This window comes from Rhinopithecus roxellana, chromosome 8 (assembly GCF_007565055.1).
Source record: "Rhinopithecus roxellana isolate Shanxi Qingling chromosome 8, ASM756505v1, whole genome shotgun sequence".
Classification (NCBI taxonomy): Eukaryota; Metazoa; Chordata; class Mammalia; order Primates; family Cercopithecidae; genus Rhinopithecus; species Rhinopithecus roxellana.
Genome location: NC_044556.1, coordinates 137,143,905 through 137,159,958, shown reverse-complemented (window position 1 = coordinate 137,159,958; position 16,054 = coordinate 137,143,905). Strand labels below are relative to the sequence as shown.

Below are 16,054 nucleotides of genomic sequence, written 5' to 3'. Positions count from 1 at the left end.
CCTGACACGCCTTCGTGATTAGATTCAGGTGCTGCATCTATGGCAGGATTATCACAGAAGCGATGCTACATTCTCATTGCATTCTACCAGGTGGAGCAGTTTCGGTTTGCCTCACTTTTGAGAACACCAATTTTGATTACTTAGTCTGCCAGGTTTCTCTACTAGAAAGTTACTTTTTTCCCTTTGTAATTAAGTATTTTATAAGAGGAAGTATTTTGAGATTATGTAAGTCTCTGGTTCCTTATTAATCTATTTATTTACATCAAATGGGGTCATTGTTTCCTATATTATTCAATGAATTAATCTGTTGCTAACATTATTCATTTGAATGTTTAATTTTTCCCAAAAAGAGCCAGTAGGGGTCCCTTCAAGCTGGCTTATGTGTCTTTCTGATATGCCCTTATCATTCTTTGAGCACTTCTGTTCTGTGGCAAAATAAAATGGTCTAGCATCATTTTATACTTCTTCTGTCCCAGACCTAGAATCACCCACTTCTTTGAGGATCATAGGTTTCTGTTGTTATATAATGGGATTTGAAAGCCAATTTCTATGTACCAGGTGTGCTCATTGCCATTGGGAGTATCACTGCTCCCAGATCCTCTCAATGGCAGATCTACAGAGTCTGTACACACACCCACTTTCATGTCTATTTATTCTATATAGCTCTACTTATACTAAAACCCATGAATTCATACTAATACCTCCTACTTCAACCTAACACCACACAAACCTTCTGTTTTTCTGTATTTTCATATTTGTAACTCCATTCCAGTGAGAAAACTGGCACCCGTTATATTTATTATATTTCATATATTTAATTACTTGATCAGTTCCCCCATGTGTAAGCAAGTTGCACTGTCCGTGCCACCCCTTCCTCTGTATGGATGCCCTCCTGACTCAGGTTTTGGTGTCTGACTTTGATTCCCCATTGATTCCTGTGGCTTTGGGATTTAATTGTTTAAGGAGGTAAAGAGAAGGGGAAAGGAAAAAGAAAGAGGAACTACTGTTGAAACTTTTATAAAGTATTTTCCATGTTAGAACAAAGGTATTTATGAAAACTTTAAAATTATATACTTCAGAAGAAATGAAATTAGATATATAAATATACACACAAAGCTTTTATTTTGTTGCTTTCATTGCTTATCAAAAAAAAAAAAAAAAAAAAAAAAAGCCTGAAAGTGTATAGCTTGTACCTGGATGAGGTAAAGTAGCAGCCCTGTCATGGGCGTCAACAATGAACAAACTAGAATGCTTGTGCTTGCATGAAAAAGGCAAAGAGCCAAGCCAAAATTACTAGGGCACGTTGACGATTTTGGGGAATACTAAGGGGACATCTCACTTGTCAGTCATTCTTTGGAACAAAGAAATAACGAAAAAATAACTATACAGATTTAACTGGCCATCCAGTGTGTTTTTATAAAATCAGAATTCTAGTAAATTCATAAATGAACAAATGACAAAGCCGAATTAGATGAAAAGCCTCTGTTATTGTAGTTAAGAAACAAAAAGCATGTGAACAAAGGGAAAGCAAGTGTCCTAGTTGGTCTCAGCTTCATAATGACTGTCACTCAAGTGTTCATCTAATTTGTTTCTAGAGAGCACCACAGATGGTGACATACAGGCCATAGGGTCAAGGGCATAGGGACCTGGTTCAGAATTTAGTCATCTTGGACGTATTTCTTAAACTTCTCTGGTCTTGTTTCTTTACAAGGTATTTGGAAGGATAAATCAAATACAAACAATATTGCCAAGGTTTGAACAAATAAGAGAAAATTAATTGTACACCTCCCACTCTGCCTTAGGCACATTGATCCCTTCTCTGTTTCCAGAATATGCTTGGTGCTCTACCTCAGGGAATTTTGATTTGTTATTTCCTCTTCTGGCAACACTCCTCCATTGGATAGCTACAGGTCTGCTCCCTCAGCTCATCACCTCTTTGCTGCGACGTCACCTTCATATTATGGCCTTCCCTATGGGGGGAACCCACCCCTGATAGTTATCGTGGGTTCTCTTCTATTTCCCTAAGCATCGGCTGGTCTGAGAAATAAAAGGAAAGAGTACAAGAGCGAGAAATTTTAAAGCTGGGTGTCTCCGGGAGACATCACATGTCGGCAGGTTCTGTGATGCCCCTGAGCTGTAAAACCAGCAAGTTTTTATTAGCGATTTTCAAAAGGGAGAGGGAGTGTACGAATAGGGTGTGGGTCACATACATCACATACTTCACAAGGTAATAAAATATCACAAAGCAAATGGAGGCAGGGTGATATCACAGGACCACAGGATGGGGCGAAATTAAAATTACTCATGAAGTTTCAGACACGCATCATCACTGATAACATCTTATCAGGAGATAGGGTTTGAGAGCAGACAACCAGTCTGACCAAAATTTATTAGGTGGGAATTTCCTCCTCCTAATAAGCCTGGGACTCTACAGGAGACCAGGCTTATTTCATTCCTTCGCTTTCGACTGTAAAAGGCAGCCGCCCCCAAAGCAGCCATTTCAGAGGCCTACCCCCAGGGGCCATTCTCTTTCTCAGGGATATTCCTTGCTGAGAAAAAGAATTCAGTGCTATTTCTCCTATTTGCTTTTGAAAGAAGAGAAATATGGCTCTGTTTCACCAGGCTCACCGGCAGTCAGAGTTTAAGGTTATCTCCCCTGTTCCCTGAATATCGCTGTTATCCTGTTCTTTTTCCAAGGTGCCCAGATTTCGTATTGTTCAAACACACATGCTCTACAAACAATTTGTGCAGTTAACGCAATCATCACAGGGTCCCAAGGCGACATACATCCTCCTCAGCTTACGAAGATGGCGGGATTAAGAGATTAAAGATAGGCATAGGAAATCACAAGGGTATTGATTGGGGAAGTGGTAAGTGTCCATGAAATCTTCACAATTTATGTTCAGGGATTGCTGTAAAGACAGGCATAAGGAATTGTAAAAGTGTTAATTTGGGGAACTAATAAATGTCCATGAAATCTTCACAATTTATGTTCTTCTGCCATGGGTTCAGCTGGTCCCTCCATTCGGGGTCCCTGACTTCCTGCAACACTTCCCCAGGACCCCATGTAAAATTACACACCTCTAACACTTCCTATCTCCTCTTTTTCCTGCTTTAATTTTCTTCTTAGCACTCATCACTCTCTTAACATTCTACATACGTCTTTGTCATGCTTATCATCTTTGGTCATCTCCACCAGAATGCAAGGTCCTTAGGCAGGCACTTTGGTCAGTTTTTTCCACTGTTGTGCCCCCAGATCCTGAGATCCTGAAACATGCCTGACAGCATGCAGTAGGCACTCATTTGCCACAGGCACATATCAATGAACAATAGAATAAATGTTCAAGGCTTTCTTTTATTGTTTTTTGTTTTTCCTCATAGGCAGAAATGGGAAAGGTGAGAGGATAAAAAGAAAAATGAATAAAGAGCTTAAAGAAAGATAATTTAAGGAAAGAAGAATGGCAGAGAGTTAAGAAGAGGAAGACTTTAGCTTTGGAACATTCTGAACCAGAACAGTTCAGCTGCAACTTCAGCCACAGTTGTGTCATACAGTGTTCCCAAGACAAGTCTTGCAGATGCAAAAGGCAAGCCACTTATTAAGCTTGATTCAGCCCTTACCACTTTTTTGGATTATTCTCTGAGGTCAGCTACACTGGTTGTTGGATAAGCAGTCCAGGATAATATTAGCCAAGTGAAATGTTACATTAGAAGTGGTATATTTTTTCTACTTAATGAATAAACACATACCACTTTCTGAAAAAGTTATATATTCATCTTTTCAGAAAAACACCCATGATTTAAAATTAAAAGTTTCGGCCAGGCACAGTGGCTCACCCCTGTAATCCCAGCACTTTCAGAGGCTGAGGCAGGCAGATCATGGGGTCAAGAGTTCGAGAACAGCCTGGACAATGTGGTGAAACCCCGTCTCTACCAAAAATATAAAAACTGGCTGGGTGTGGTGGCGGACACCTGTAGTCCCAGCTACTCGGGAAGCTGAAGCAGGAGAATCATTTGAACCCAGGAGGAGGGGTTGCAGTGAGCCAAGATTATGCCACTGCACTCCAGCCTGGGCGACAGAGTGAGACTCCGTCTCACAGAAAAATAAATAAATTAAATTAAATTAAATTAAAAGTTTCACACTTGAGTTTAGGATGAACACCTTTTGCATTTGAAAGCAGTGAATATGAGAATCTTTCATAGCAATAGTCCAGTATCTCATTAAAAAAATAACAACTCAGTTATCTCATGCTTATTTGTATATTTATGTATTTATTTCAGGTATGTATGTATATGCATATATAAATAAAAATAGTGTTGTCTCATGGGATGAATAAATCTAGTCAGTGAATAACATTCATACATAATGAGAAGTCTTATTGAGATTGAACTGTTAAATAGTTTAAAAGAAAAAAACATTTTTAAAAAGAACACACATAAGAAAGTTGGTGAGAAATGCTTAAAAATACTGTATATATCCCTACATTTGTGTCAGGAAGTTCATAATCAACATCGTTTGTCAACCTAACTAACTTATAACAGTATTCTCACGCAGCTAAGTAACTGCACTTTCAGTATCTGTCAGTCTCTCATGATCAGTACGACTATCTGTACTGTACTTTTAAATCCAGTTGTCATGGAATTGCAAACTGTCTCAGCATCAGAAACTGCTGCCTTTTCCAGTACATGAACTATGCTTTGGGTTTACTTAGAAACTCCTTGTTGAAAAATCTTCTTGCCTCAACATCACTAAGGGAAACAGAGCAACGAGATGGATTCTGGCTTCTATATTCGATGCTTTCAACCATGGCTTCTTTTATCACCTGTAAATAGAGACAGAAGTTGTATAATTAGTGCTGCTATGAACTCATTTACACATTTTTGATTAAAACAAAAATCTAATGAATCTTTTTATTAGGGTATTTTTTGGCATATATGAATAGAAATCTGTGAGTCATGCATACACATTTAAATTCAACATCCCACCACTGCACTCTTGTTAAGCTTATATTCAGCTTACCAGGGAAAGAAGGATCCTGGAAATGTTCTAGATTTTGTGCTGATAAATTTGGGAATAAAATGGTAGCATGGTAAAGTTATGTTGGTTCTACTCTTTGCCAAAAGGGGGATAACAGGGAAGAAACAAGTAATTACTAAATCTATAATTTATGTTCTTTATAATTAGTGGGCAAGTAGAAATGAAAGACTACCAGGAAAGTAAAAGCTTTTCCTAGTGGCGGAAGAAGGCATTGCTGGATGGCATTGCTGGATAATTGCTTTCCTTCTCCAACTGAACCAACACAGTTATAAAACATGAGCCTGCTCTATCTAGGAAACACCATGCTCTGTGATTTCATTGGTGAAAATGAATTACTACTTTTTATTCAGCATACATATATCCAATATATATTCTTTACATATACCCATGTTAATGGTAACCAGAATAAAACACAGGAAGCTACAACATCTCAGAATTGCTATTTCAATTGTGACACACTGGTTTTGGTATGAAGTTAAAACCTAGTTAGAATTTGGGGAAAGAAGAGAACATTCAGAATTTGGTAGATGCAGTTATTGAAGAGCAATGGAAATGGGCTTTGGAAGAAGGCCTGAATAGTAAATCTTGTCTCTGCTCCTGCTTCAGAACCTTGTTAAAATTAGGAAGATTCCATTCCCCAGGACAGTCCTCATTTCATCTCGATGACCAATGAGGTAGATGTTTCTGGGCACCAGGAAACAGAGGCAAGTCACAGAGTTATTTCATAGTTCCCTTTATTCTCTACCTTAGGGATTGTTAAGCAACATTAAGGTACAGTCCATGGGCTTTTCAGCCCCCTGCCACAGGTAGGAACACTTGGAAAGTCCGAGCAGTTTAGGACGCTATGGGCTCCTCCCACTCACAACTGCTGTGGCCCACTTGGCCTTGGAGATTCATGCTCAGAGGGATTCTCCCATTACCACGCGCAAGCTCACTGGGCAAGCATGGCTCATTGCCTAGAGAAGATCATGTTTGCATCACTTCAACATGTGAGATCTAAGTGGTGCAAACATGCAGTTATTTTTCTGTGACTTTATGTCACAGACACCCAACAAGCAAGGCTCTCTATTCTCTAACAGTAACTTTAAACAAGCAGTCAGACTTTGGAAAAAGGGAGCTATCACAGGAATGTGATTCTTTTATATGCCTTACTTTAAAACGTAATATATGTAATTATCTTCTGGGGAAATGGGCTCAAATGTGAATGAGTCTGTTAAGGAAAACTGATATTTGCTGATCCCACTTTTCTTATGAATAGGGAAACATAATTCTGTGATGACAAAAGATGCTTCAGACCTATGAAGGAGACTTGGACCAAAGGCCACCAGGCACAAACACTTCTTGGCTGTATGAGATGGAGGGGAATTAGTCTAAATACTTGAGCTTGTTTTTTCTTCTTTAAAATAGAAATAATGTACCAATTTGGGGTTTTGTGGGATCATTTCTATAAATGGAGAATTTCTATAAAATTGGAGATCATTTCTATAAAGTGTTTTGCACAATACCTGGTACATAAACATTTGACAACAGCTATTATGCTTGTTATTTCTAAACCGACAATATGTGATGAAAATTGGGAACTCTAAATTAGAAGTGAAGCTATAAAGTTCATAAGAAATAAACACACCAGGTATATAACCACAAATGAGCTTATTATATTGTGTAAGTCAGCAAATTGTTTCTGCTATTCAAAGTGTCCTACTACATCTTCTTTTAAAAATCTCCCTGCCTTTCTAGAGATCTATATCAGCAAATTTATCAATTGGTTTCTCCTCATAGCAATCCATGAAACATCAACCCTCACTGCATAAAAGTGTCCAAATAAAATAAAAACCAACCATTTGCTTTCTAAACTCCTAAAAAGCTTTAAAATAAAAAAGATCATAGAAAAAATTAAACCGACAATGACTGCTGCTATCAATTCCTTCATAATAAATTCTTGAGCATAAAAAAATCAGCAATATCAACATCAGGAACTAGTGGATTTATCGTAATTGGACCTCAGCTGGTGTTCCGAGTGAGCAAGCCATTCTGATAAAGGAAAACGAACACTTCCAACTCTGAAAACCCCAAATTAGAATGTGCAAGTTGAACCACTAGGTGGCATATTCACACCATGAAACCATTAACTAGGTTTTTCAGATTACTGGGGAAAACACAGTTCTTGGGAGTTACAGTTCTGTGATAGAAAAAACCAAGCCCAGCACTAGATCAGTTACTAAATTCAAACCTTTTGGCATCATACATGATACAACTACACATATCCAAAAAGGCATTGTATTAAATTTAAACCTTTGTTTTTATTATTATACAAGAAGTCATCTTAAATGGTGTTTGTATCTCTTTCATTCTTCCTTGAAATTCATTGAGATTCCAAATCCTTCTCTTCAGTGTTATCCCCGCAAACACCCTCATATCTCAACCTTCTCCATCCCCACCACCTATCCCATGTCATCTTCACTTGTGCCATTCAATAGCCTCCTATTGTTGAACCAGATCTCTTAAATCTTTGTTAATGCAAGCAGAGAATAAGAAAAACAAGCACGTAAAATGTGATCTTCCCTTCCACTTAAGAAACAAATTTGTAGAGGTGAGATTATAAGCAATCTACAAACAAATGTTGAGTTATCACAATAGAAAATAAAAAATAAGCCCAAGAGAGAAAGTTACAGTATATTTTGTTAGAGAAGTAAAAATTACAAATATAGGAGAACACAAGAATATATTTAGGTATAAATTACTGTGAATTTGCTAGATAATGCCTGCCTTTTCAATAAAAACTGAAATGTCAGGAAGGCAGAAAGTTCATCAGGCTTGTCATTTTTTTTTTTTTTAATACCAGCACTTACAACATGGAAGGTACATAATAAATATTTGCAAAATTAATAAATACACAGCAGGTGCTCACTAGAGGTTGACTGACACAGGCTAGCACTCAGTTCAGAGGGACAATGAGACCAGTTAAGTTAAAGGAGAGGCAGGGTTTTTAAGTGGAGCAGAAGACCAGGCATTCTCTGTAGAAGAATAATCATATGAAAAGGCTGAGGATGGGAGGCTGTGGCATGCGTCAGAGACATCTGGGAATTGGTTGGCCCTGCTAGAATGAGGGCTGTGTTTGGGGAACAGTAAGAAATAAGGCTGCCTGAGAGACAGGTGGTTCAAAAGGAAGGAATGAAGGAGAAAAGACATGCAGCCTCATCTCAACTCCCCCATGTCACCGTGACTTCCAGCAACCTGCCTAAGTAATCCATGACTCAGTTTTCTAACTTATAAATTAAAACCCCACCTCATAGGCTAGTCTTGAGTGTTAAATATTTGACGGAAAATATTTGGCTTATATGAAGCACTCAAAACTTTTAATTGTTCTTTCCATGCTGTACCCTTAGTTCCTGAAACAGTTTCTGGCACACTAAATATTAAATATGTATTGAATTAATGAATAAATGAGACAGAAAGAGATTATAGGCAGCATTAAAGGTAGATGAGTTATGGACTAATATATTAGGCAATAGTACATAATAGTAAGCTTATAAGTTATATTTAAAAGAACATTGACTTGTACCTACACACCCTTATCAAGATGAAGAAATGAATTAAGAAATAAGTACCAATATTTCTGGATATGGATATATCCTCATTTTAATTAACATTTGATGTTTAGCACTTTGTAAAATTATTTAAGAAAGAAAAAAACTCATTATTTTGCATCATTGGCATATGCTGAATAAACTGACACATAACTGGTTCTAAGACTATGCCTATCAAATGAATAATTTGGATAAGTGAGACTGGGAAACCATATATTTTCCTGTGACAGCAAATTAACAGGTCCTAGAAAAGAAATCTCAGAAGACATATTCCCTACAGATCAAAGTGGTGGTTTAAGAGTAGATAGAGTATGTAACCATACTATGTGGGTAGGCATGTACTATATACAAATTCCCCATGGTTGGGAACTGACTCCCTCCAAACAACAGCACCTTGTATCCTGACACGTGCTACCCAAAGTAAGTCAATAACATTTTAAACACTCATCATGAAAATTGTACTGTGTATTTACTTTAGGTGTCAGGCATTGTGACCAGTGTGTCTAGAGAATACAAGGGAAATAAAGCAAGTCACTGGTTTTAAGGGGCTTATAATTAAAAGCCAAAAACTATGAACAATAATAATTATATTAGCTGCTTCAATTTACTGTCTATTTCATGCCAAGCCCTTAAGTTATATTATTTTACTTAACCCCCACCCTGATCCTACATGATATATACCATCGCTTCCCTTTACAAAATAGGAAAGCAAAATTTAGAAAGGTTAACCCATACGCCCAATGTCACCCAGCCAAGAGGCAGCAGAGCAAGGATTTGAATACCCAATTTGGTCAGACTCCAATCCCTCTGCATCCCGTTCCCGCCCCGCCGCCATCACATGTCTACCAGTGTAAGTCACTATACATTAAGTTTTTGAAGGAAAAAAAATGAAATACTACTGTAATTGTACAAGTATTGAGACAATGTTCAGTGAAAAGGAATTTGGGAGGATTGAGTAAGAGCAGAAACCTGATGCTATGAGAAACCCAGGCTGCTGTCATGACGTGAGCAGAAACAGAGCAGAAGTCCTCTAAAGATAAACTAAAATTTAGCTTTGGCGAAGCAGGCCGGCTAGGATCTCTGGATAAAATGAAGCAATAGGAGGGTGCAGCTGGCTGACACAGCATGGCCTCTTTGGAGCAAAAATGGAGGTCAGAGTGAATTGAAGAAGAAATGTTGCCCTAAGCCACAGTGGTCACAGTTGCAAAGTTGAAAACTATTGTCTATGAAATTGGCAAAGAAGTGACTTTGCATTGTAAAAGTTTATATTCGCAATGTCCATCCACTATTTACAAAGAACTCTGATGGTCTATGGCAGTAAACATATGCTGTGTTGCTGAAGTGTGAATCGGTCTCCTACTCTATTCAAATGGTGTGGGAATGAGAGGGTTAGCTAACTCAGCAGAGTTTTGTTGCTCTTTAAGTACCATCATTTACAAAGTTGTGATTCTGATAAAAATGTGTTTTCTTAAAGTGGAGAAGAAGGGAGTCACTAAGGAAGAGATAAAATGTCAGTGAAAACTGAAAATTTTATCTGTTTATGAAACGCGTGCGCGCGCGCGCGCGCGCGCGCACACACACACACACACACAAAGAGGAATTACTTGAACATGAGTCTCAATGTTCATGTAATTCTGGAAAAAGCCTACCTTCATTTGTTCATTCAGAAAATATTTACTTACTGCCTAAGCTGGCATTACCTGTACAAACTTGTCTATGTTGTTAATCTGGGGCATTTGCAAAGGTCTTTGGGTGTAATCCCCATGGACCTTCAGGGGTACAAGATAAGGACATGTATAGGTAAGGTTCCCATTTATTAAGCAGCTCCTGTAATCATGCATTACCCAATTAAGCATTCACTACTACAATTATTATAGATCCTACCACACCTGTTTCAGAGAAGAGGAAGGGGAGGCTCAAAAAGTGTAAGCAGCTTATTCAAAGTCACATTTATGACATTTAAAGATGATATAATGCCCATAACATTGTCTATACATGCTGTGCCAGAAACAGTAGTAGAAGCAATTACAAACTGCTTAATTCTCAGAACTGAAGGACTTGGAGATATAGAAAAGATTGCCCTTTATGGCTAATGCTTTTAGTGTCAAGTTTAAAAAATATTTCCCTGGGTCAAAGCCATAAAGATACTCCCCTATGTTGTATTCTAGAAACTTGGTTTACTTTTCTACTCAGATCTACAGGCTATCTGGAATTGGCTTCATTGATAATGTGAAAGAGGTAAATTTAATTTTTTCCCTTGTGAATAATCATCTGATCACTTTTTTTCTTATAGATAGTCACAATTTATTTAAGGACGATTTTATTTAGTGCTACTGTCTGTCCTGGGACAATGTCATGTTTTCTTAATTATGTTACCCTTCTTTCTATTTGGTAAAGTAAGTCTTCTAACTTTGCTTTCCTTCTTCAAGATGAGTTAGCCTACTTTGGTCCTTTTCACTTTCATATTTTTTTAATGAATTTATCAATCTTCTTACAAAAACCTGACGGTATTGTTACTAAAAATGCAGGGGGAATGGGGACTTTACTGGTTAGTGGGTACAAAGTTTTAGATTGGGAGGATGTAAAACGTTCTGGAGATAGATGATGGGGATGGTTGCACAATAATGCAATGCACCTAATGCCACTAAACTGTACACTTAAAAATGGTTAAAATGGTAAATTTTTATGTTTTGTATATTTTATCACAATAAAAAGTGAAAACAGATGTTTAAAACTGCTAAATTAATGGCTTGTGAAGAATCAACATTTGATGAGGTGTATAAGTCAGGATAGTTGTTCTGGGATTCAGTCTGTTTTTGTTCAGGTGCTAACTTTTACATCTATGTATCAAACAAACTACTTTGAAGAATGTTTGTAAAATATATAAATAAAACTATATCATTCCGGCCGGGCGCGGTGGCTCAAGCCTGTAATCCCAGCACTTTGGGAGGCCGAGGCGGGCGGATCACGAGGTCAGGAGATCGAGACCATCCTGGCTAACATGGTGAAACCCTGTCTCTACTAAAAAAATACAAAAAACTAGCCGGGCGAGGTGGCGGGCGCCTGTAGTCCCAGCTACTTGGGAGGCTGAGGCAGGAGAATGGCGTAAACCCGGGAGGCGGAGTTTGCAGTGAGCTGAGATCTGGCCACTGCACTCCAGCCTGGGTGACAGAGCGAGACTCCTTCTCAAAAAAAAAAAAAAAAAACAAAAAAAAAACAAAAAAAAAAAAAAAAAAACAAAAAAAAAAAAAACAAAACAAAACAAAACAAAAAAAACTGTATCATTCCTTATTGCAAATTGTTTAGCAGACTTTATACAAATTAGAACAGCAAGACAAATGTACTTGGTTAAGGTACACATATGTGTATGTATATCTATTCCAAAGTCTAACACGACATTTGTATATTCCTACAATTTGTTTTATCCATTTGAGAAAGATTTATCAAATTTAATACATTTCATCGCAAGGAATGTCTAGTTTTTAGCTTATTGGCTCAAACTGGAAAAATAGGGTGACTGTGATATTAACTCTTACCTCTCTTTTATTAGCATGAGGTTTTATAAAATGCAACTAACTCTATTTTGAGAATTTCTGTTCATTCCTTACAAATCATAGATTAATCATTTTTCTCTTAACCTTTCAATTTTTGCCATCACCATAGAGATAATGTACCACGTGGATTTCAGATGTCCAGTGCTTGAAGTATTCTTTCTAAAAAGGAAACAAATCTATGGAGAAAATGACATATGCTATACATTTTGATAAGCATTTTTAGATGAATTATCATCTATTTGTAAATGAAGGCTGACAAAAAGAATTTTATAGTTGTAAGAATCAAAGCTTATTGGGGAAATTTTACACATTTACAAAAATTAAAGATATTGATTGACGAATATACTATGGTACAACTGTGACGACTGCACACAATTGATCATTACTAGTCTCAGGTCAAACAAAACAAGCAAGCAAACTAGATGTGTGGAGTTCTATTAGCTCACAAAATCTAATTAGAGCCCCTATAAACAGAACACTCATTCACATATTCTGAGTTCCTTTGTGCCATTTACACGGTCACCAAAAAGGCTGGTAAATCAGGCATGATGCCTTTCCTTCTCCATTTAATTTCTTTTTTTCTGTTTTTCTAATGTACAAAATCCAATTAGGCCAATGAACTTAAGCTTTCACAACTGATAATCATTTGTCAGACACTATGATTTGGAACCACAAGTCAATGATTTCAGTTACAGAATAGTGTTCCTAAATGGTAAGTTAAAAATGAAAGAATTTCACCTAGACACAGAATCTTAGCAGAAGATACACTAATGATAGGAAGGATTGATACTGATGACAATGACTTATTTCTAAAACAAAGAGTACTTGACATCTCAAAGGCTAAAAATAGGAAAGGCTGGCAGGGCATGGTGGCTCACGCCTGTAATCCCAGCACTTTGGGTGGATCACGAGGTCAGGAGATCGAGACTAACGCGGTGAAACCCCGTCTTTATTAAAAATAAAAAAAAAAAAAATTAGCGGGGCGTGGTGGCAGGTGCCTGTAGTCCCAGCTACTTGGGAGGCTGAGGCAGGAGAATGGTGTGAACCTGGGAGGCAGAGCTTGCAGTGAGCTGGGATCACGCCACTGCACTCCAGCCTGGGCGACAGAGCGAGACTCTGTCTCAAAAAATAAAAAAAGGAAAGGCTGTTACCTTTTGTGATACTGCCCAAATTCACAAAAAGAAAACATGTAAAATCATAAGTATATTTATTAAAATTCATGTTATATTTTTGCAGATTAACTACACTTCTGGTTCCATTCACTTTCATGCTCATATTTCCTTTTCATCACTTTTCTTCCTTAATTATAATTTATCATGTAATAAATATATTAGATACTTCGGGAAAGAAACTGAGTATTCACCATTCAATAAAATAATAGCATAACATGAGTTTCCTTATTTTTCCTTATTTGTCAGTTTTGTGGGGTTCTTCTGAAGATTAGCAAAATAATTCATGAAAAGTGAAGTGGCATATTTTGGGTGGTGTCATTCATTACACGTATTTTTTTTATTTTTAATTAAAAAGAGATATTGGTGTGTTTATATGGTATGGAAGTCATTTGACATAGTCGATGGCCACAGGAGATACTTACATCAATGTTGTTCAGAGTATTGAAGTGCATAAGATCATGTAGTCTTTTGAATGCTTGATTTGGATATTGAAAATTGAAGGTCGAAAATGGTGATTCCGGGTCATCAAAAATATCAAAGTCAGCGATTTCTTTCTCTTCCTCAGTTTCCCTTGGAACACCTAAATACCAGAAGAGTCACAAAGGTTGTTATTTTGAAAACTACAAAATATCTCTAAAACCCAAGGAATAAAACATACACACATAAAGACAGCAGTGGGAACCCCCACAGAGCCAGGTACTCTGTAGCATCTCTGACTTTATCATTTCTCTGTGTTCTGACCGGATGACATCCAACTGCCAGTATCTGACATCTCTCTGCTTGAGGGCTTTCTATCCTGCCCTGCAACTGTAGAAGCCTGCTTGGCCCACTTGTGGCAGGCTGGAAATTCTGATAAATAACACTGTTCCCCAGGCGGTGGTCAACCAAAGACTCTAGAGAGTTAGTATCTAAATACTCCATTCCCCTGCCTTTTGGTGTGTGTGTGGGAAGCATGACTGTGGGACACAGGTCTATTCCATTTCGTAGTCTTTCCCAGGGGATCAAGTTCCCATTGTGGTAGCCGGCTTGCTAACGCAACTTTGTTGTCTGCTTCCTTCCCTTTACCACTTCCCCATTTCCTTACTAATAAACTAGAGTGTTCCTCAGCTCATCCAAATAAACTATTTGCACTTGAGTCCTTTTCTCAGAATTAGTTTCTGGGAGAACCCAAACTAAAACATTATGTGGCTGTCTTTATGCCGTGGAAATCCCCTACACATGCCAACTGCTCAGTGAGTCTCTTCTTGAGAATTCACAGTGATAGAAAATTCACTGGGTTTCAAGTGCTCTACTGTCTGATAACTAAAAATGTCAGATTTCCACCTTCTCGTATGCTGAACTATATGCTTCACAATAATTTTCACTTCTATTGGTCCTTTCTTTGTCTTCCTGAGAAATCTAGAAAAACACCATTTTTCTCAGCATATTCCCATTACTCATCCTCCCTATTTTTTGTGTCTTTCCATTCATAAAATGGAAAACACATTTTCTGGTCCTAAAATACGGTTTTTGGAGCCTTAAGCATTCTGCATGTAAATCTTTAGATCTCCTTTGATTAATCAACATTTTCCAGGATACACAAGAGTCGAGAGACTCCTCTGGTTGTGGTTAAAAAAACAAAACAAAACAAGAAAGACTACGTGTCAAACTTGATTCTTGTTTTCTATGAAATACAACATGGCAAAGTGAAATTGCTAGCCATTGTGTACTGCTAGATTACGTTAATCTTGTGGTCAACTAAAATTCCCAGAAATTTGCATGATTTTTCTGAAATAAAAGCTTTCTTACAAGGGTGATAGTCAAAATGTTTGATTAAAAATCAATCAGAACAAACACAATTCGAAGTATTGAAGTAAAGTCCCAGAGATTTTTGCTAAACTAGTTGCTGACTTTTCAGTTTCTGGACTGTGAGCAAGTCAAGGGATCTAGGGGTAAGAGAAGAAGTACTTGAGGTCTCAGAATAGCATCTATTTATCAAGGTAAGGGAGACATTCAGTAGTGTAATAGCTGGTACCGCAGCGCCAGAGTGAAACAGTTTAATGTCAGTTTCGCTCCCCTACTTAATTTCTATTTTATGCAATACAGCTTACTCCCTACATACCTGGAGCCTTGTACTTTCTGAAGTTGATGTTGGCCAGAACAAAGTGGATGATGGTTGGGCAATCTTTCTCCATATCAGGATTCTTGGGTTTAAAGACATAGCACTCCTTCAGCCCTTCCCGATCAAACACATAAGGATCGATCTTTGGAAAGGGGAGCTTGTTCATTTTAGCCCACTTTTCTGCAAGTAGAAGCTCCTATGGGAAAGAGGGAAAGATGCATTTGGAAATTTTCCGTTTTCATTGATTCAGTTGGTCTGACCATTATTCAGTGTTCACTAGGTGTCTACTGTGTGCCAGCAATGTACTCCTTGCTAGGATGAATCAGGACCCTGTTCTCAAGAAGCTCATTACATCTCAAAGAAATTGAAAACAAACTCACTATTGTTATGTTAATTCTTGGCACAAGGCTAGCTCCACAGCAGGCATTTGAAAAATTTTTGATAAACAACTGAGCACAATTATGTTGAAGAAGCTGCTAGAGAAAAAAAAAAAAATTATGGGTTCAGAGAATTTATAACCATGTGAATGTTTTTTCAACCCTTAGGAGTAAAAAAGGAATCTGATTATGCAGAATGAAGAATCCTCTGTTACTGGATTTTCACCT

General features: G+C 37.6%; 1 protein-coding gene across 2 annotated transcripts in view; it reads right to left on the bottom strand.

Moving 5' to 3' along the window:
- Positions 1–4,256: 4,256 nt before the first annotated feature.
- Positions 4,257–16,054, bottom strand: part of PLA2G4A (phospholipase A2 group IVA) — a 149,667-nt gene continuing 137,869 nt past the window's right edge. For both annotated transcript variants that reach the window (XM_030934855.1, XM_030934856.1), the window contains 3 exons: positions 15,450–15,645; positions 13,771–13,928; positions 4,257–4,820 (listed from right to left, as the gene is read on the bottom strand). In XM_030934855.1, the coding sequence (XP_030790715.1) occupies positions 4,689–4,820; positions 13,771–13,928; positions 15,450–15,645 (486 nt within the window). In that variant the 3' untranslated portion in view covers positions 4,257–4,688. The remainder of the gene's footprint in view (positions 4,821–13,770; positions 13,929–15,449; positions 15,646–16,054) is intronic.